The sequence below is a fragment of the Bidens hawaiensis genome, unplaced genomic scaffold (genome assembly GCF_021521415.1).
Source record: "Bidens hawaiensis isolate Kalapana, Puna unplaced genomic scaffold, B.hawaiensis_p1.1 tig00000055_1, whole genome shotgun sequence".
NCBI classification, from domain to species: Eukaryota; Viridiplantae; Streptophyta; class Magnoliopsida; order Asterales; family Asteraceae; genus Bidens; species Bidens hawaiensis.
This window is the reverse complement of record NW_027491016.1, coordinates 1,464,203-1,485,927: the sequence shown is the minus strand read 5'-3', so window position 1 is coordinate 1,485,927 and position 21,725 is coordinate 1,464,203. Positions and strand designations below refer to the sequence as shown.

The 21,725-nt window shown below is 32.8% G+C and overlaps 1 protein-coding gene and 2 pseudogenes across 2 annotated transcripts; 1 reads left to right on the top strand and 2 right to left on the bottom strand.

Moving 5' to 3' along the window:
- The first annotated feature begins 2,047 nt into the window (after positions 1 to 2,047).
- LOC143632004 (aquaporin PIP2-4-like) lies at positions 2,048 to 3,320 on the top strand (annotated as a pseudogene).
- Positions 3,321 to 7,188: 3,868 nt separating this feature from the next.
- LOC143631905 (aquaporin PIP2-2-like) lies at positions 7,189 to 9,051 on the bottom strand. Its single transcript, XM_077100559.1, has 4 exons — positions 8,715 to 9,051; positions 7,594 to 7,889; positions 7,382 to 7,522; positions 7,189 to 7,315 (listed from the first exon to the last, which is right to left on the bottom strand). The coding sequence occupies exons 1-4, from the start codon at positions 9,016 to 9,018 to the stop codon at positions 7,202 to 7,204; spliced, it is 855 nt and encodes a 284-aa protein (XP_076956674.1). The 5' UTR covers positions 9,019 to 9,051; the 3' UTR covers positions 7,189 to 7,201.
- A 2,891-nt stretch (positions 9,052 to 11,942) lies between these two features.
- LOC143631809 (putative serine/threonine-protein kinase) lies at positions 11,943 to 14,438 on the bottom strand (annotated as a pseudogene). The gene is made up of 6 exons (XR_013153441.1): positions 14,360 to 14,438; positions 14,149 to 14,264; positions 13,141 to 13,354; positions 12,641 to 12,878; positions 12,412 to 12,562; positions 11,943 to 12,343 (listed from the first exon to the last, which is right to left on the bottom strand). The product of XR_013153441.1 is annotated as a putative serine/threonine-protein kinase (transcript).
- Between the last annotated feature and the right edge of the window lie 7,287 nt (positions 14,439 to 21,725).

Below are 21,725 nucleotides of genomic sequence, written 5' to 3'. Positions count from 1 at the left end.
TACGGATGAGTGTTTTTCCAACCCTCAAGTAACGGTGAATAAATAAATAAAATCAAATTTGATACTTTTGCAGTTTTGTTTAAACATTTAAGTGTTATATACATGCTAACTTTCTATATGAGTTTGACCAACTACATCAAGAAGACAATGACTAAAAGATTAATGCAAAAATCATAAATAGTAACAAAACAGATAAAATTGATTTGTTGATCCTACCTTTAAAGGAAACATGACTTATTTCAGGCCATTGTTCCTTTCCAAACCATTAATAAAGATTTATAAAAACGCCTCCAAGGCTACAACATGCTCAGTCAAGTATCAACTACCATGTAATCAACGCATTCATCGTTACAAACTCTTATATTCCATGTGTTCTAAGACTAGACGTAGTGGCTTAGTTGTGTGAGGAAAATGAGCTCCACAACTAAAGTAAGCACCCCCCCCGGGCGGCGTGACATTAGTGTTCCCGATTCGGTAGTACATTAGTACCCGATATGGAGTATCCGTAGACGTCCCTTCCTCCCTAACATCTTTCCCAAACTTTCTTGAATTTAACAACATTTTTTACATTATATTTAATAATCAAATTAGTTATTATAATAAATTATTTAGATTTTAATTTATACTATTCAATTGGATAAGATGTAAATAAAATTCAGGAATGAAAAGCTCAAAGGCACAATGGAAAACTCGACTTGAAAATGAATGGAAAACAATGTATATTTTATTAACATTTTTTAGATATATATTTGAAGTTGTGTTAGTTTGTAGTTTAGACATTAAAACTTAGTGTTGTAACGTATAATTTTATATTCAAGAGATCCCTTATTTCAACCTCCTTATAACTTTAACTTATTGTCATAAGTCATAAGTTACAAAAGTGTAACTTATGACTTATTTCACTCACAACTTTTAACTTATCCAAATACTTTATAATTTTTAAAAAAGTTAAGTCATTAATATATATTTTTTATCCATTTAATATTTTTTTAATTTTATTTTCTCAAATAACTTACGCGTGTTAATCCTTATTTCTTCTTCTTCTTTTTTTGTTTAAATAAAGTTGAATATGCAACTGTGTTTAATGTTTTTCTCGGCAATCCTGTGTATTTTTGTTGCAAATGAAGTTGTTAATATAATATTATTTTGTTGTCATAAGTTATACGAGTGTCAATAAGGGTGACGAACCAAACTAATCCGAACCGCACGATATCGGTACCGACATTGGAACCTGTGCCATTGAGCTAGTTAAAATTCCACCACCTACGTGATAGTTAACATGGAAGTTAGAAATCAAGCACACTTTGTCTATTACAATAAAACATTTATATATACAAGCTAATTCTAGGAATACATTTAATTACAATTATATGCAAGACATAACTTATGGAGATAATATCTCCATCTTTGATTAGCCATGATTTGTGGGATTGTATTGATTATTATCCTTGATATGCCCTCACAAGATGGACGACCGTAGGATAAGTCCAATTTTGAATAAAAGTAGATGTTGTGGTATGTAAGAAAAGTTAATGAAGCAAAAGAAGACATGATTTGTGGGTTTTGTATTGATTATTATCCTTGATAATAGTGACATGACGTTTTAACTAGTATTTGTTAGTGAGGCCACAACCAATTGCCTAATAAAGACAAATTGTTGTGATTAATGTAGCATGGTGGACGGTGGCCTTATAACCATGAAGTGAAAGATGATGTTAATTACTTATTAATTAGATGATTGGCTGGGTTTGCAGAAAAATTCTCAGTTACCAACTCTGAGCACTGATTGGCTAGTGGAATCCAGGTGGCATAAAGATTAGTTGTTGGATGATCAAAAATGAATGGACGGTGTCGACAGAGACTGATGAGGTTTAACATATGTACAAACTCAATCATCTCCAACTCAAAATAATAAGGATATTAAATATGCAATTATTTATTACATTATTAATAATCGCATATAAATTGCTTTCTTCTCTTCTCGTTATCCACCACTCAAAACACTTCCAACTTCTCTAACACTAAGCTTTAGAAGAGTAATTAAGTAATGGGCAAAGACGTTGAGGTTGGTGGCCATGACCATGGCGCAAAGGACTACCAAGACCCTCCACCGGCTGACCTATTTGACGCTGAGGAGCTAACCAAATGGTCCTTTTATCGAGCCATCATTGCTGAATTCATCGCCACCCTTCTCTTCCTTTACATCACTGTCTTGACTGTTACTGGCTACAAGTCACAAACCGACCCTGCTCACAGCTCAGACCAATGTGGTGGTGTTGGCATCCTCGGCATTGCTTGGGCCTTTGGTGGCATGATCTTTGTGCTCGTCTATTGCACCGCTGGCATCTCAGGTCAATAACTAAATTTTTCAGAATAATGAAAAGACGTAAAGTATTTGTTTAGATTGGTTAACTATTTATAGGAGTACAATGGAAACCATAATCATATCGTCTATAGTAACAACATTACAGAAAACCCTAGTTGATATATATTCGTTGGATTAACCCCCCCCCCCCCCCCACACACACACACACATTTAACTAGTTAATTTGATATTTATAATGTTCTAGTGGATATATATGACGATAAATTCAATTTGCAGGAGGACACATTAACCCTGCGGTGACATTTGGGTTGTTTTTGGCCAGGAAGGTGACGCTCCCCAGGGCGTTCTTGTACATCGTGGCTCAATGCTTGGGTGCCATTTGTGGATGTGGTCTGGTTAAAGCTTTCCAAAAGTCTTACTACAATGCTTATGGTGGCGGCCAATGAGGTTGCAGATGGCTACAGCAAAGGCACTGGCTTAGGCGCTGAAATCATTGGCACATTTGTCCTCGTTTACACCGTCTTCTCGGCCACCGACCCTAAGAGAAACGCACACGATTCCCATGTCCCGGTAAGTACTCGTAAGTACTCCTGATTACTCTACATGATACATTATTTATTATTTTTGTATGTGTATTTATTTGTCTTTTATTTAAGGTTTTGGCACCTCTCCCTATTGGATTTGCTGTATTTATGGTTCACTTGGCCACTATCCCAATCACCGGCACCGGAATCAACCCAGCTCGTAGTTTTGGTGCCGCAGTCATGTACGGAAAAGACAAAGCCTGGGACGATCAAGTAAGTTTTGTTTTTCATATCATGTATAACTTTTGTTGATCAAGTAAGTCTAAATATACTGACCTTGTGAACTTGGTGCATGTAGTGGTTATGAGGTAGGACCGATGATTGGAGTCGCTATCGCAGCCTTGTACCATCAATATGTATTGAGAGCAGGCTCAGCCAAAGGTCTTGGTTCCTTCAGTAGCAACGCTTAAGCTTTAAGTGCTTTTAAAAAAAAACATTGTACACATTTGTTAATCTGTCTTTTGTTTGATGTGTGTGAATTATGGTCTTGAGGCACTTGTTTTTTTAACGTGTCCAAAAGACTTTACTCTATTGATGAACGAGTGCTTTCCCAGCGTGATTATAAAAGTCATCTTTGATGCTTTCACTTATACGTTAAGTTAGCAATACATATGTTTTACAATTAAAAATACTTGTACTGTTTTGTGAAAATATTTATCTTTATTAAAAGTATAGGTATTTAAGGAAGGTAATTATTTTTTCTGAATAGTTCACCTTGTTTTGTTTTGGCAGCCGACTTTTAAAACAGTAAACGAACTGTGAAACTTGATATCGATCCTAAAACCATAAACGTAAATTTAAAACAGTAAACGAACTGTGAAACTTGATATCGATCCTAAACCATAAACGTAAATTGAACTGATTTACTCTAAACCGGCAAGTTTAGATTGGTTTGGACGATTTGAATGATTTCAATGGTTTTTAAACACCCAAAAAATGCATGTTATACTTTCTCAGCCGCCCTCCCTAAACAGAGGGACGAGATTTATACGGGGTATTATTGATTGATATACTTTCTCAATTCTTAATTTGTGTGGCCAATTAAGTCAATCAAAAAAAATAATAAAAAGATTAAACACAAAACCATGCTACGTTCCATCTATTTGTATATAATTTCGAAACCTTTAACGCTTTGAATACAAATATATTTTAATTATATCTATTGTATACAACTTTCAAACGGAGTTAAATGTAAACTTTCATTTCATAAAGCCAAAAGCAACCCAATCGAACATATCATAAACAAAACTAAATGCAAACTTTCATTTCATAACTTGTAAAATCATCCACATACATTTAACAAATCTAGAAATTGACGTTTACAAACGATTACATAATATTTCATGTTAATTGACAAGATAGTAGATTACAAAGAAGGGTCAAGTTAATCTAAAAAAGGAGACAAAAATGAGAAGAATGAGAAGGATTTATAGTCACACAAAAAAAACCCTTAAAAGAAATTAAAAATAAATAAATAAAAATTCATAATTCAAAATTTAATAAAAAGCAAAAAAAAGTAAAAAGACAAAAATGTTTCCACCGTCTTCCTAGTTCTTTAAAAAAAAAACTCGAAAAAGACACAATGTTGAGTGAAAAATATCATTGTGTCTTTTTGTTTATCATTGTGTTTTGTATTTATTTTCGTTATTGACTGTCTTTTTTCCTTGACATTGTGTTATATTACTCAACATTGTGTTATATTTTGTTCGGCATTGTGTTATATTTTGCGATTTATTGTGTCTTTTTTAGCTATAATTGTGTCTTTTGTTCATTTTCATCATTGTGTCTTTTCGGAGGGGTTTTTTTTTGGAACGAGAATGATGAGGGAAACATTTTTGTTTTTTTTTCATTTTTTATTTTTTATTTATATTTTGAGTTATGATTTTTTTTTATTAATTTTTTGGAACTTTTTTTGAGGGGTTTTTTGTGTGACCACAAATCCTTCTCACCTTTCTCATTTTTGTCTCCCTTTGTATTTTAACTTTTCACTACAAAGAAAACCAGACTAGAAAATAGAACATGTTTCAATCTCTTGTTCTCCATATCCCGTTTTCGGACCATTTCTTCGTGATTCTTAATCAAATTCAGAAGTCCCGAGACAATTTTTGCTACTGGAGAACACAATTGCAGATTACTATCGTTGAATTTGGGGAAGACAGTATGAACGAAGAAGGGAGTTAAGGTTCAAATGAAGTGTTTGGGGGAAACGTATGAACAAAGCGGGGTGTTAGGGTTTAAACGAGGGCAGTGATTAATTTTTTTAATTGAAATTGACGAAAGTAACATATCTGTTTAACTCCGTTTGGAATTTGTATACAAATTGATATAGTTAAAATATATTTGTATTCAAAGAGTTAAAGGTTTTGAAATCATATATAAATAGATGGAACAATCAAACCACAGGTATTCAAACGGAAATTTTTTCTTTTAAAATAATAGGTTTATTAATAAAAAAGTGGTTTTTAGGTATCTGACAATAGACCAAATGGATTTTAGGTATCCACCATCTGAGATGGCTGGATTGAGTTTATCACTCCTAGTGGCGTTCCACGTAAGCAACAACGTGTACATTTGTGGTGACTGGATCAGCCATCTTAGATGGCTGGATCTAAGTTTGTTTCCTCACACATCATTCCGTCGTGTGACAGCATAAGATGAGACCAGCTATCTAAGAAAGCTAGATTGAACTCCATGCTTTCATTAATTGTTCTTCAAGCTTGTTCTTCAAATGATGCTTTGTTAGAAGGACGGTAAATTCATATTCAAGCATGTTTTTAGAACGCGAAAGTCCAGGAATAATGGTTACGACACGATTGCACATGACCGAGTCTATCCAACCTATAATATTTTGACATTTGGGACCTTATAAAATATATGAAATTTAAGAAAATTGGCAAATGAGGATTAACAATGATTAGGGTTCTTACAATCATGGACATGATGAGAATCTACCTCCCGAGGTGCGATCAGTCCAGGATGTGCGAACAACGTATTGACCACAAGTGCAAATCGCTATTAAAAATTTATGAACTTGAGGTAATAATTTGAGAAAGTTGGAAAACTTGTAAATGGAAAGGTTGGATAAATATATAGGGAAAAAGTATTTTATTTATTTATTTATTTATTTGTGTGTGTGTGTGTATGTGTGTTGAATCAAAATTATCGAATCCTATTAATTACTTTGCATAGAATACTAGTGAGAATTGTATTCAAAAGATGTTACATTCCATCACTAAAGCTGTATTCTTTCAAATCATATTTGCATCTTCAAAGGAGTATACCCATGAGTTTGGAATGAATGAAAGTAGGAAGTTAAATCCAACTATCTTAGTGATTGGTATTATCTTTTGATATCACGTGGCGAAATGGTGTGAAAGGGAATAAAGTAGGAGTTCAATCCAGCTATCTCAGATGGTTCGTCACATCTTGTGCTACCACTTGGATCCAGCCATCTGAGATAGCCGATCCAGTCACCACAGATGCACACGTCGTCGCTTACATGGAAAGCCATTAGGAGAGAAACCAAATCCAGCTATCTTAGTAGCTGGATACCTAAAATTCATTTGGTCCAATGTCAGATACCTAAAAACCACTTTTTCTTAATAAATCTACTACTTTAAGAAAAAAAAATCCTCAATCAACTCCCATATCGTCAATACATTCATGTTTAAACTATAATTTTCTCTCCATCTAAGATCTTTAAAAAACATTAATATTTTAAAATTTGAAAATCCGATTATTTAACCATGTTTCATCCTTTAACCGCCCAATTTGATCGAGCTCAGCCCTCCCATTTAAATAGACTCCTGAAAGTATGTGTAGATAAATGGTTAGTTTTCGCTAAGTGAGTGTACATTAAATAAATATGCCATGTAACTACATATATGGTGACAAACTCCCATGCACAACGCAGTGGAACCATGAAAACTCTCAAATGGTTCGTAATTGAAAAAACTCCCGTGAGATCTTTATGTTGAATCAGGAAAACTCTCATCTGATTTAACATTATGGATGACCAAACCGATCTCTGGTTATACGCTTAGCGTATCAACATTCACGTGGTTATATGGCAACAAGACAACAAAATCTCATCTTATTATTTGAGTAGCAAAGACACTCTCACACTCTTTAATTACCACAAAACAAAAGAGACTTGATAGATATCTAAAAGGAAAAAAGATAAAAGGGGTTTGAAAGTAGGCTCTTGTAGAAAACTAGACAACCAAGCAAATTTGTATATATAATCTCTTTAAACCAACATGGAATTGCTTTAAACTTCATGCTCTCAATCCTAGGCGTTGCTCCAGAATGACGCAAGAGCTTTTAGTGCGCCTGCTCGCAATATATACTGGTGGTAGAAGGCGGCAATGGCAGATCCAATCATCGGTCCCACCCAGTATATCCACTGCAAAAAGTGTACACAATCAGCATATTTAACTTACTGACATAATATTAATAATATATCGCTTACTTGATCGTCCCAAGCTTTGTCTTTCCCATATATTACGGCTGCACCAAAACTACGAGCCGGGTTGATTCCGCTACCAGTGATTGGGATTGTGGCCAAGTGAACCACAAATACAGCAAATCCAATAGGAAGTGGTGCCAAAACCTTAAATCAAAACATATGTAAATATTACACATAAAAATAATATACGAAGTAGAGTAAGTTGGAGTGCTTACGGGGACATGGGAATCGCATGCATTTCTCTTGGGATCAGTGGCTGAGAATACGGTGTATACAAGGACAAATGTGCCGATGATTTCAGCACCTAAGCCGGTGCCTTTGCTGTAGCCATCTGAGAGTGTGTTGGTACCGCCACCATAAGCATTGTAGTAAGTCTTTTGGAAAGCTTTAGCAAAACCGCACCCACATATGGAACCCAAGCATTGAGCCACCATGTACATGAACGCCCTTGGGAGTGTCAACGTCCTAGCTAAAAACAACCCAAATGTCACTGCGGGGTTTATGTGTCCTCCTGCAAGTTCAATTTATTGTGACAACGTAACCAATAGAACGTTAGTATCAAATTAATTAAGTTAAATGTAAGGAGAAGTTTACTAGATTGAAGATATAAATCAAGGTTTACTGTAAATACTAATACTGTTATCATAATTGGACAATATTGAATTTAAACATAAAAAGACTTAGGACATCTCATCAAGTATAAGTGTGGGTTATACTATATTATCATTATGTATTTTAACTACAAGGTTAAGTTAGTTAGTCATTAGAATTACGACATGAACGATTAGAGCTGTCATTAGTTAAAGCATTGCGTCCTTTCAAGGTGCCATACGTTTAATGTTGGTTAGATAGCGTTGATGTGAAACAATTGGGTCGGTCATTTTGTACATTTGTAATCTGTTGTTCGATTGTTAGTCAGAGTGTGCTAGTATCTTTATTCTTAATCTTTGTTCATATAAGTTTGAACGGTGGACACACTCACCCAGTTTAATCTACTCCTAAAATCCACCTAATGCATACTTTGTGAGACTCGAAGTCGTGCTACTCTGATGGGTATAAACAACTTACGCCACTAGGCAAGGAGGCCATCGAAACAAACGATATATTAATTTTTGATTTGATTTGGTTTTCTTTCTTTGTTCTCATTGTACTTCTTTAAAAAGTTGGTATCTCATTATTCTGTGTAAAACTAATTAAGTTAATGTAATATCGTTATTTTATATAATTAGGCAACATGATTTGTTTTGATTTCTTTGTTACTGTACTTGTATAGTTGATCAATAATATATGATACTTTACGGAGAATTTCATTATTCTATAAAATTAAGTTACTAACCTGATATGCCGGCGGTGCAATAGACGAGGACAAAGATCATGCCACCGAAGGCCCAGGAGATGCCAAGAAGGCCAACACCCCCACATTGGTCAGAACCATGAGCGGGGTCAGTTTGGGACTTGCAGCTGATAACAGTCAGGACACCGATGTAAAGAAAGAGGAGGGTGGCGATGAATTCAGCAATAATGGCTCTGTAAAACGACCATTTGGTAAGCTCTTCGGGGTCAAAGAAGGTGGCAGGTGGAGGATCGCGGTAATCTTTTGGACCATGCCCATGGCCGCCTGCCTCAACGTCATTGCTCATTAGCTACTCTTCTTGAAGCTTGCTTGTGTGCGTGAGAGAAATTGGATCGATGATGAGGGGAAACTAAGTAGAATTACTTATATGGGTACGAGTGTGGAATTGAGACTATAAAAGTATCAAAGTTTCGTTGATTTTGGTTAGAATCAAGTAACTCATGGATTAAATAAAATTATTAAATAATGGAGTAGTTATTTGTATAACGTGTGATGTTGATCATTTTCTTACAAAACCAGGCGATTATAAATATTTCTAATATGAAAAGACAAATTATAATTTTTGTCTCATATTTAAAACAAAAACGCTTTTTCTAATAAAGAATTATATTTAAAAACATGTGGCTAAAGAGAATTGATTTGTTATAATACTATGTGTATAAATCTATTGAAGATACTAATATTAGTAATAATTACTATTATAACAGGAAAGTTAAGTTTAAAGACAAACATAAGGTATCTTAATATGAATCAGTAATTTATCTTAATTAATTATATATGTGTGATGGGATGATTAAGAAAAGGAAATAATAATAATAATAATAATAATAATAATAATAAAAGTAAAGGACAAAAGAAACTATTGATTGGTAGAAAGTAATACAAATATATTAATTTTTATAATGATTAATCTAAAATTTATATGAAATCATGTGAATGATTTGATGGTTGATGTAAACAGAAATTCATGCCCACCTCTAATGAAGGGGTGTATATATATACATGGGAGATTTCAAATAAGAACTGTTTTGAGTTTTAAGAACTCGAAAGAACTTAGTGTAACGATTTTTTTTTTTGAATTTTTTTTACACATGCGTAATATATGTAGGTTACATATACGTACAAAATTACAGAATTTTTTACGCACCGAATCGACTTTTTACACATGTGTAACAGACGTAAAAGTTAGTGTAACCACTTACATCTTTATTCTCTCTTCTACTTTGACTTTTTTCTCATATTTAATCTCAACCACATATTCCAATCCATTTAATTAAATGCGTGGCATAGAATGAAGTTCTTAAATTCCTACAACTAAACATGGTTTTTAAAAAATCATCCCCTGTATGTATGTATGTATGTATGTGTGTGTGTGTGTATATATTAACAATAAATTTGGATCACTGACCCACCCGATAATTTTCGTTTCACTTTTAAGATGAAACCTATCTAAAGGTAAGAAAACACTTAGCCCAACGTAAAACACTTATTTTTAGTCACACATATATATTCTCTCACTTGTTAAACCATGGTTTTCCTCTCATATATATGTTTATATGTTAAGTGACTTGAGCATCAGAGTCAGTGGGGCTTCGGCCCCGTGATCATCTTGTCATGAATGGTACAGTTTTATTAAAATACACAATAATCAATAGTTCATATGTCACATGATTGAGCAAACTAATGATTATAAAAGAACAAAGATGAATGATTAGAGAAGATAAAACCTGAATTATATCAGATTGGACTCTCATCATATTGATTATGCATAAGAGATTTATGGTTAATTGTGTTAACAATATTGACATTGAGATTCAATCCATTCGTTGACCGCTTAATTAACCAAAGTTGAAAATCATCACCAAAATTCTTTGGTTTTCTTGCTCTTGTACTTTTCACGAATCAGAGCTAGTTGAAGGTACATCTACAATATTCAGTGAGTTGTTAGTGGTATGAGATATCTTCAAACTATGCCTCATGTCCTTTAGTTTATGTATGGAAGTAATCTAAGTTAATTAAATATTAATCCATCTCTTGGCTCTATGAAGTGTATATAGGCACAGAGGCATTAGGTTCAACACTCAGAACCTATAAGCTTTGAAATGTTGAGCATAACCAATGAATATACACTCTATACCTCTTTCACACAAAGTCAACAGTGAGTCTTACAACAAATCTACGTCTCCAAACTTTCAGATAACTTAAATTTGGTGGGTTCTTATATAAAAGTCATATGGGGTAGTTTTGTTCCTATTATTAGGAACTCCATTTAATATGTAACAGGTTAGCATAGCCTCACCCTTACTCAAACCCGAAGAGGATAAAATGAAATTAACAATTTCTTTTAAGGTCATATTCTTTCTTTGCGTTATACCATTTTATTGTAGTGTATAAGGAGCCGTGGTCTAATGTATTATACCAATAGATTGAAAATATCATCATCATCATCATCATCATCATCATCATCATCGTACTCAGTATATCCCACCAATAGCAAAGCTATGTTAGGGTCTGAGGAGGGTAAGATGTAGACAGCCTTACCTCTACCCCATAGGGATAGAGAGGCTGCTTCCGGTGAGACCCCCGGCTCGATAGTAGTTTTGCATCAAGCCTTGGACATAAAGCACATAGCACTCAATCATCGGGATACCGGCTGATTGGTGCATGTACCCTCGTCTTTCGGCTATCAACGCCACCACATGATGCCTGATTAACCTTCCGCCACTTTTAACGTTATTTTCACGAGATTAGTAAAATAACGTCAAAATTAGTGCAATTTCACTTTTGCCCACCCGAGGGTTTACACATATATACATAATATGCGCGCACCTCAAGCAGGGCTTAATAGATTGAAAATATATTGGATCATAATACTCACCCCATCTATCAGTATGACGATTTTTTATCAACCCATTTGATGTAACTATACCTTTTGTTAATATATATAATAATTATATTATATTCATCTTTAGCATGCAAATAATAATAATAATAATAATAATAATAATAATAATAATAATAATAAAATAGACAATAAAGGTAATTACATATTTTTAATTTCCTAGTTATGGTGTACCATGGTAATCACAAAAATCACTAAGGATCAATTCTAATCCTTTGGTTTCCTGGTTAACATATGATTACTCCGTAATAAATTTAGCAACATGCCATTGTTTTTAGGATTAAGTTATGGTGTGTGTCGCGAATACAAACATAAGATATTGACAAGCATTATTACGTTAGTATCAAAACTGTCTGTATCATTTACATAATTTATTATACTTTATATATATGTTAGTATCCAAACTAGACATTAATGACTAAACTAACCATCAAAAACTTTTAGTAGAATTTTTCTTATCAAGTTTAACATCCATAAGATCAGCCAAGAACCCCGGTTTCGAAATCATCACTCCTTGTACACTCGTTTCATCACTTAACATCTTTATGACTATAGACATTCGAGGCCTAAGCTTTGTGGCTTCTTGAACACATAGTAGCCCAACCTTCATGAACCGCACTGCTTCGTCTCTTAGCCTCTCATCGTCACCTTTCAACAACACCGGGTCCAATAGCTCAACCAAACAGTCACAATTATACATATCCCATGCCTATATGTCACAAAACATATTTGCATAAATCATTAACACATTAAGCACATTTAGAGTAGAATTTCTACCTTATCAACCAAGAAATGTTCTCCATGCTCTATATCAAACTCAACGATTGACCGTCCAGTTATTATTTCTAGAAGCAGTACTCCAAAGCTATAAACATCGGATTTTCTAGTCAAACGCCCAGTAATAGCATACTCTGGTGATAGATACCCTCTTGAAACAGCATATGTCAATGACATTGTACAAGAAACAAAAAGGAAAAAGAACAAGACATGTATATTTAGGACTTACAATGTACCCGCAACACGTGTGCTAATATGAGATGTGTCGTCATGAAATAATCTTGCAAGTCCGAAATCCGCAACTTTGGGATTGAAATTGTGATCTAGAAGCACATTGCTTGCTTTGATATCTCTATGAACTATATGAGGGGTTTTCTCTTCATGAAGATATGCTAATGCTTTAGCCACTCCTAATGAAACATTCTTCCTCCTTGTCCAACTAAAACTATTTCTGTTTTGGTCACCACCTATGCATCAAACAAACAATAGTAGTCAATTATTAACTGTCACTACAACATAAAGAACATGTTTTACATTGGTAATTAGGGGGTGTTTGGAATTCCTTATTTTAACTCCTTATAACTTTTCATTAAGTTAGTAAGTTACAAAAGTATAACTTATGAAACTTTTTCTCTCACAATATAAGCAATCCAAACACCTTATTATTTTTCAAAAAGTTAATAAGTTATAAGTTGGTGAAAATACTCAATCCCAAACATCCCCTAATACCTAGAAAGCGGTATGCAAGGCTGTTGTTTTCATATAATCGTATACCAAACATCTTTTGGCTCCTTCAACGCAACACCCGTAAAGATTTACGAGATTTTCGTGTTGAACATCGCATAGTGCAGCGATTTCGGATATGAATTCACGTTCGCCTCATTGATTCAAGTTCAATGGATAGCACTTTTATCGCCACGATAGTCCCATCACTGAGTCGACCCTGTAAGTTGTAAAAACAATATAAACTTATAATGTAAACTCATTTGTAACAGGGAGATGATTTATACAATACACAAAATAAAGTCATAGTACAACTCCCTGATGAGTAATGTTTCTAGAATCGGATCGGATAACAATTAGGAATTGATTGTAAGTTTATGTATTTCAATACTTTGTTTGCGTATGAATATGAATTGCAATTAAAAATCATGTTGTCTCAAAAAATATATTAAAAAATAACTTGTCTTTTGAAATTATATATGTGTTTGTTTTACGATTTCTATATTTCCACCCGTGTCGTACACGGGCCAATAACCTAGTTAGATATATAACTCACATATTGCTTGATTATTGTCATTTCATATTATTTTATCTAATTGCATGCATATTAACATATACACAAAATAATATATCAACTTAAATAAAAACGTTAGTGGAAACATTAGATACAAAACTCACATCAAAATATATGCAAAAGTTTAGTACCTGATAAATAAATTAAAACAAAAATATTGTAAACATAAAGGCTAAATAAAATAGCAAAACAAGATAGTACTTACATCACATAACATTATTCATGTATAAGAAAATAAAGCAAACAGAGTATTTGAGTTGACTCTTACAAAAATATATATAAAATATCTTTATTAAAAAATTAATAATAATAACTTAAATTGATGTGTCAGGAATATTTTGCTGGTAACAAAAAACCAAATTGGAGTTTAGCTTTAAAAAAAAACAAAACAAATTTGATTTCCACCAGCGAATCATATATGGGAAATGAATTAAAGTGACCTTGTAAACAGCCCCAAATCCTCCCTCTCCGACTTTGTTCTTGGAACTGAAACCATCACAAGCAATCATCAACTCATGATATGAAAATAGCCTGAATTTTGTAGCCATTTCTCCACCTATATTTCACAATTTCATCTCTTTGGTTCAATCATTCATAACCATAATCATTCATCTTTATTCAAGAAAATATTATGAAACTAATGCTACTCACCTCTATCATTCTTATGGATCACCAACTTGTCATTTGAAGTTGAGCGGAAACATTGCGAACATGTGAATAAAAACATCATGAATGTCTTAAGTTTATCACCAATTTTGGCAGGCTCTTGATGATGAGAATTATGGTTATGTTTGGAAGTGTTGCAAGAAAGACAAGATGATATATAGGTGTCAAAGAATGGTGATTGACCTCCTGAGAAGACTTTGAATAAAGAAAAATAAAATGGTAGATCATATTTGGCGGCAGATCATAGACCAAGCAACCAATTGATTTGGATTTAAGTATATTCATTATTTAAATGCAAGTTGCTTAAGTTGATAAATGCTTTTAATTGGCATCTCCCATTAATTGACTTTTATTTATAAAAGTATTTTAAGTAAATTCAAAGCCCTTTTTATGTTGTGTGAAAGTAAGAACTAAGATTGTTCAAAGGGAAAAATATCAAGTGTACTAGTTGAGTATCAAATGCATATATTCCGTAAAAGGGTAAAAAGGTAGCTGCTTGTACCTCCTTTGCCTCATCTAGAAATTCGTGCTTAACTCTTTACGCTACTATTAGTTGATTGGACGGAAAGAAAAATTAATTGGTTGGTCATCTCCATACGACTGTTCAATATCGAATCGGTTGGCCATCTCCTACAATGTTATGAACAACAATTTAAAGTTTAGGAACTTATAGATGATACCTCAATGAAGAAGACAAAACTATTATTTATAGACTTAATAGTTTTCTAGATGGTTACGACAATTGTAAGGATAGTAGTGGCTCGTAATGATCATTCTCATCGGATATGATAATCGAGACAAATTCTTGTAAATGCTTATAATGGTTCATATTTGAATCCGTGCCTAGATACAGATCTTGATTAAAAAACACTATATACAAATAATAGGTTACCATACTTGATAATTCTCATTTCGCTTTCAAGTCATGACAAATTTGGATCAAACATTCTTGCAAAAACGTCCAAGATTACAAATGACTAAAGGTACGATGATATTGCCCATATACCTTGTTGTGCTTGGCTCTCTTTATGTAAAGTTGCTTTTTCATAGGTTGCTAGAAGTACGTATCTGCTTACAAGAAATTGATGAAAGAAAACGGAAACCTCATAATATGTTAACAAAACTTTTTTTTTTTTTTTATGGTTTTCTAAGGATGGTGTATGTGTTTCCTTAATCATAAACGTATAAACAAATCCTTAATTATCAGTTTATTAATTTTAGATTATCATCAATATATCTTAATATCTTATGTTGGGACCCGTCAACAACCATGTAATAAATTCGTTTTAATCTTCTTTTTCCAACGGGCCATGGCAAATGGCTTGTGTAATACGGTCACTCTCACTATGAAGTCAAATGAAAGTATGGCCCAACACATGCAGTACATTTCTTGGTTAGGCCCTTTAATTTGAATGAATTGTAAATATCTTCACTCAATTATTGCTCATTCTTTTTCTCTTCACCCACTCACCTCTTATGAAGTTTTCTCGTTTTTCAAACAGAATGATATCGAATCCACGGTTTTACTCAAATGATCTAGGAATAATTCTTCTTTAAAACTTAAATCAATGAAAAGATAAACTAAACAATAATTAAATTAAGAATTTAAAATTTAAAATAATAATAAAAGATATTTTTCTTGGTGTTGTATCAGAGAATCATTCATTGATTCCATTTTTGTCCTTTGCCATCTCAAATGCCGTACAAATAATATTTCAAAGAGAGTTTAATATAATATAAATTCTCATTCGTCCCAAATAAAACAATGTAGCATTGGAATACTATAGAGCAATTAAAAGGTGTTATTGGTAAAATAACTAAAGTAACAAATAATCGAAGAAAATAACATATTATCATGTCAATTTAGAATTTTGACATGCTAACCAAGTTTCATGTTATATTGTTATCACATAAGATAAACAACCATACTTCACTAAACATGTGAGAAAATGTCAAAAAGCATATTTTATATTAACAAACTAACGTCCATATGGTACTATGATATGGTACTATGATGGCAAGACATATAAATACTAAAATACCTACAAGTTGCTTCAAGAAATGATTATTTTTGGGAGATCCGTAATTTAAATTTACCTATTTATTTCTTAACAATAGCTATAATATTTTATCTTTCAAAAAATAATATATGTTATGTAAGCAAGCAGATGATTATAAACCACACGTGTTTCCACTTATTTATATTACACGATGGCAACTAAGTTCTTCCAAAATGAGCAGAGAAGAAAGTCTAGCTTCCCAAGCTAATCATCTCTGTCAACAATTGGTTTACATTCATTCCCCGTGAACAGAGAAGCAAGCCACCTTCACCAAGCAACATCTTTAGATCAGGACTTGCCATGTTTTTCCCTGGTGACTGATCTGATTGGTTGGGCAACGATGCCTTCTTCTTTCAAAGTCTCATTAAAATCGGTTGATATTTTATGTTGCTTTAAATTACTCATTTTCATGAGGTGTGTAAATCTTGTATATTTTTTCATAATTGTTTAAGGAAACGAAACATACATAATCTTGGTTACTATTTAGTGTTTTTTTTTATAGTTTGACTGGTGTTAAATAGTTATGAAAGTATATTATTATTTAGTTAGAATTTTTTTTCTTACCATTATCTCATACGTTAAGTTACTTTAGCAATCAATGTTTACATATGTTTTATTTACCTTATTTAATTTTTACAAAAATTAACATTTAAAAATAATCACACACGATTAAAATACTTAACAAAAGTACACTGATTTTAAAGAAAAAAGAAACCTTAAGTGACTTTAATGAAATATTTAAAAGCTTGTGTTATTAATGTATTATTGAGAGAAGTTTTCCTTCATATGTGCTATAGAAATTAAAAGAGGAAAGATAATTAAATATACATATAATATAATTACTGAATACAAAAATTATTGGTACAAAAGATTTCCTGGTTGGACATGAGTGATTCATAACGATGGAAAACCAGAAGAACGTTAGTTCAAGATCTTTTCGAATTGTTGCATATAAAAACAGTTGTTAGCCTCGTCATAGCGGGGAATATATCTTCATATGACCGGACTATGTCGTGAGAATATGTAGGGATTTTTGAGATATTAATCACAAAAGTATTTATAGTCAAAGTATAGAATGCCTTTTGAACTTTTCTACCAATGTGCCATGTGATTCCATAGACCGTTATTATTTAGTAGCAGGTACTCTATGTCAAACCTACAGGATGCCATGTCGAAGCTTGTAGCTGACATGCATTATTAATCGTTGATAATGGTTATCCTTGTTAGCTACTTGTCAATGTCGGACCAGAATGTACTTTTTATCAACTTGAGGCGGTGCTGATATCTGAAACTCATGACTTCTGATATATTTCGTACGATCCGGACCTCTTGGTTTCATATATTGAACAATGGTTCAATGCTCCAAAGTTATTTTGGAGAGACGAAACTCATGATTCCACCATATTATCAATCAAAGTACAGAATATGGTTTAAGACGATACTAGAGGGACTATTTTTGTAGTTTAGCCGTTTTTGTTTACTGAAAGACGAATGGGTCAAGTCTAAGGGGACCAAAATGTAAATAAAAGCCGCCGCCCTGTATCTAATTACTTTGATTCTATTCATTTTTTTCTACTTTTTTTTATTATTTTTTGTTTGGAACATAAATCAAAAGGTCAACTTTTTTTTAAACGTTAACGAATTCTTCAAATAGGTTACTGGCTAAATTCACTATATCGAGAAATACTCATCTTCCAATCCGGAGAAAACCCTCACTGAAACCAACGCCTATGAATACTCGCCCGAAGGCACGACATTTTGGTAAAATAAAACTCGTTCAATTGAAGGATTCAAGTAGTGAATGTCACATACTCGCCTAGTCTTTCATCATAACCTGGTGCCACTGAATCTAAATGATGGGGGATTAGAGTTGAACCTAGATCACATAAAATAAGTCTTTTCCTTATTACTCTACTGCCGGCTCGTTAGCAATTAAAATGTCAACTATCTTTGATTTTTGTAGTTTGACGATAATTGATCAACAATGCTCATTCAATATTTTTGGAGATCATAGACTATATATTTTTAAAAAATACACTATATACTTTTGTGTGATTAATCAAACTTGATATGACAAATTGATTAAGACGTTTTATTTGGCATCAATAACCATTGTTTTTGCCTTTTTTTTTTAACTTGGACCCTAAAAAATGCAGTATCTTCATCAGGTCAAGTAATGATAAGTACCACCGTGGTTTGTGTCCCAACAGAGGAGCCCCGCCATAGAGCCATTGGCATGTGAATCGGGTTAACCTGAAAATCGACCTCTAAGTTACAGTTCCTTGATAGATGTCCATATGGCCGAAACATCAAAGCAAAAATGCTAACAATTCATGGACAAAACAACTATGGTTGATGTTATTGTCGTATCATGCTTCAACCGTAGAAGGGAGACAAAATTTGAAGAGTCGAGCAATAGGACTACCGTGGATAAAATTACATATATTTAAATAAGCTGATCATCACTTAAAAATGACTAAGTTATTTATAAAAACATCTTTCATAATCTAAATCAAAGCCTAGCATAATTCAATGTATACAAAGAAGTGTGTTATTGAGGTCTGAGGATATGAACATTCAAAGTTACAAATGATTAATAAAACAAATTTTAAAAAATCAATAAAAGTTATACAAATATAGAACTTGATACATTGTATTATCCTCGGTTCGTTTAATAGAAAGGCTATTCCGGTTAGTATGTCGTTTTTTAGTTCGGTTCGGTTAATAGATCGGTTAACATTTTAAACTTAGCATAATGAGCCAATCAACGTTTTTACTTATAAATACATGAAATGCAGTAAAATAAATACATGAAATTGAGATATAAAAGCTAAAAATATATGAAAATATAAATTTTATAAATGCAACCATCTACAAGGCGTTAAGATTGAGCACAAGTGCACAACCTTATTAAAGCGATCAATTTCATCAAACAATAACAAAATATGAATGTTACATTGCTGTTTGCTATTGGTGGTAGCCCAACCCTGATAATAACGGTAACGGACCGGCCCAATGCAATTGTTAATACAAATTAACCTTTTTATCATTCAAAATTTCAAGTTATGGAACACAAATTGTAATTGCATGTTTGATTCTTACGAAGGGCATGGTTGAAGGAGTGTGCGCGGGTCGGTTTGTGGAGGTTAAAACCGAATAAACCAAGATTTTAGTATTTGAATTTTGAAAGCCGTTTGCCTTTGGTTTTCAGCTTCGGTTTTACCAATTCAATTCAAAAGTTTTGGTCCGAAAAATAAAATGGCTCAAAAAAATGAACTTGGGCCTAAATCACTCTGTGAATTAACTACTTGTTTGTTATACATTTATTTATGCTAAAATACTTGAGTAGCATATTTATTAAATTATAATAAATTATTTAAAGTTAAAAAACCAAAAAGAGAAATTTTATAAATTCGGTTTGGTTCGATATTTATAACATGCAAAATCGAACCTTGGGTTCAATTTTTACAAAAACATAAAACGAAACCCTCTGTTTTCATTCGGGTTCGATTTTCCAATTTTGTGTTTTCGGCTCGGTTGGTTTAGTTTCATACACACCCCTACCAAGGGGCTTCTAGCTCCGTGATATTCTAAGTATGTGGATAATGATGTTTTCTCACGAAGTGATAATGAGCTTTAGTTTCATGATGGACAAAAGTATAAATCTATGAGTACCATTAGTATGTGTGTGTGGGTTGTCAAATTGTCATTTAGAAAAACACATCTGATGTTAGTTATTATTGATTTAAAGTAATAGTATGCATAGTTCAAGTGACACAACATAATATATAATAACAGAGTTAAAGACGTAATCAAGTCTAGACGATGTTTAGTTACTCATCGTCACATCGATTCATTTGTGTTGTACAAATAGACCATACTTGCAATATAGGTGTCATTAGTGATAAAAGTTAAGTGATGTAAGAGGTTGATTATTATATCAAAGATATCATAATACACTCCTCTTAAGCACAACCAATTCATGAATTCTTTGGCCACGGTTTTATAATTAAACGTAAAGGTACTCGGAGTCCACCCCGCTCACCAGCTTGGGAAGAGGGTCCACGTCTGACAAATTCTGGGAGAAAGTCAGGAAGGCTTGGGCTCTACTTCTAGATGGTGACGAAAGTGTGTGAGAGGGTTGGAAGTTGGGGTACCGGAACACTACCCTCACCATGCGGCAGGGGCAGACCCATATAGAAAAGACCGGGGTCCCGATACACCAATGTTCTTTAAAATTTTCCTAGAGACGATATATTGAATTTTTGAAGGACCCCATGTAAATGAGTAGACGGAACACATACTTATAATACTGATGTGGTGTAATGGTAAGCCCTTCCTTCTACAAATGACAGGTTGCTTGTTCGATTCATGTTCGTTTTTGTTTTTTCCATGAGGTATAATGAATGTCTTTTTTTCCATGTGATGGCATTTTTAGCCACTCAATGACTGTAGCCCATATATTTATCGTATGCTATTTAAAATAGATATTACGCTTTCTATTTTCTTTTTTCCTTCTAGAAATTAAATAAATTAATCATTAGTTTTAGCTAGTTATCTTTTCTTTTATTAATTCTCACTTTATTAATTTGGTTCTTGGTTTATTTACGATTAACTGTTATTAATTTATTTGTCTTTTTTTTTAAATTTTTCAATCCTTTTAACAAAATATATAATTAAAGAATACTTTTTACTATTTAGTATTTACATTTAAATTTATTGAATTCGTTTCTTTTTCTATTTTTACAACAGAATATATAATTAAGGAACATCTTTTTTTTAGAGCCATGTTATTAGGATATTACGAAAAAAACAATTCAAGTTAAGCTTTTAATAAAAGATATTCATATAATTACGTAGCTTTGGAGGTTCAGTTATAGTATAAAAAATGTTTATGTTGTAAAACCCTTCGATTGAAATGTTCTGGCTACGCCGCTGACTTTATATTAGTAACTGCACGTTGTTATATCAAAATAGAGCTTTTTGCCAACATGACAGTCGAAGATGTAATGGCTCGTTTTCAAAATGTGAAAAGTCGTAGGAAAGAACTTTAAAAAATTGTAATGTTTTTTTTCTCGTTTTAAATGATATCGTATTTTATGAGTTTTCTAATAACTAATGATTATATTTCTTTTTATTACGATATTTTTTATTATATTCCTAGTCTTGACCCGATCAAAATAACAATCGACCGGATAAATCTGAACACCAAAAAAATGAGACCTCATTAGATAAAAATCCTAAATGCCATGCGGGTCTTGCAACCCTTTTTTTTTTCCTAAAGTGGATTC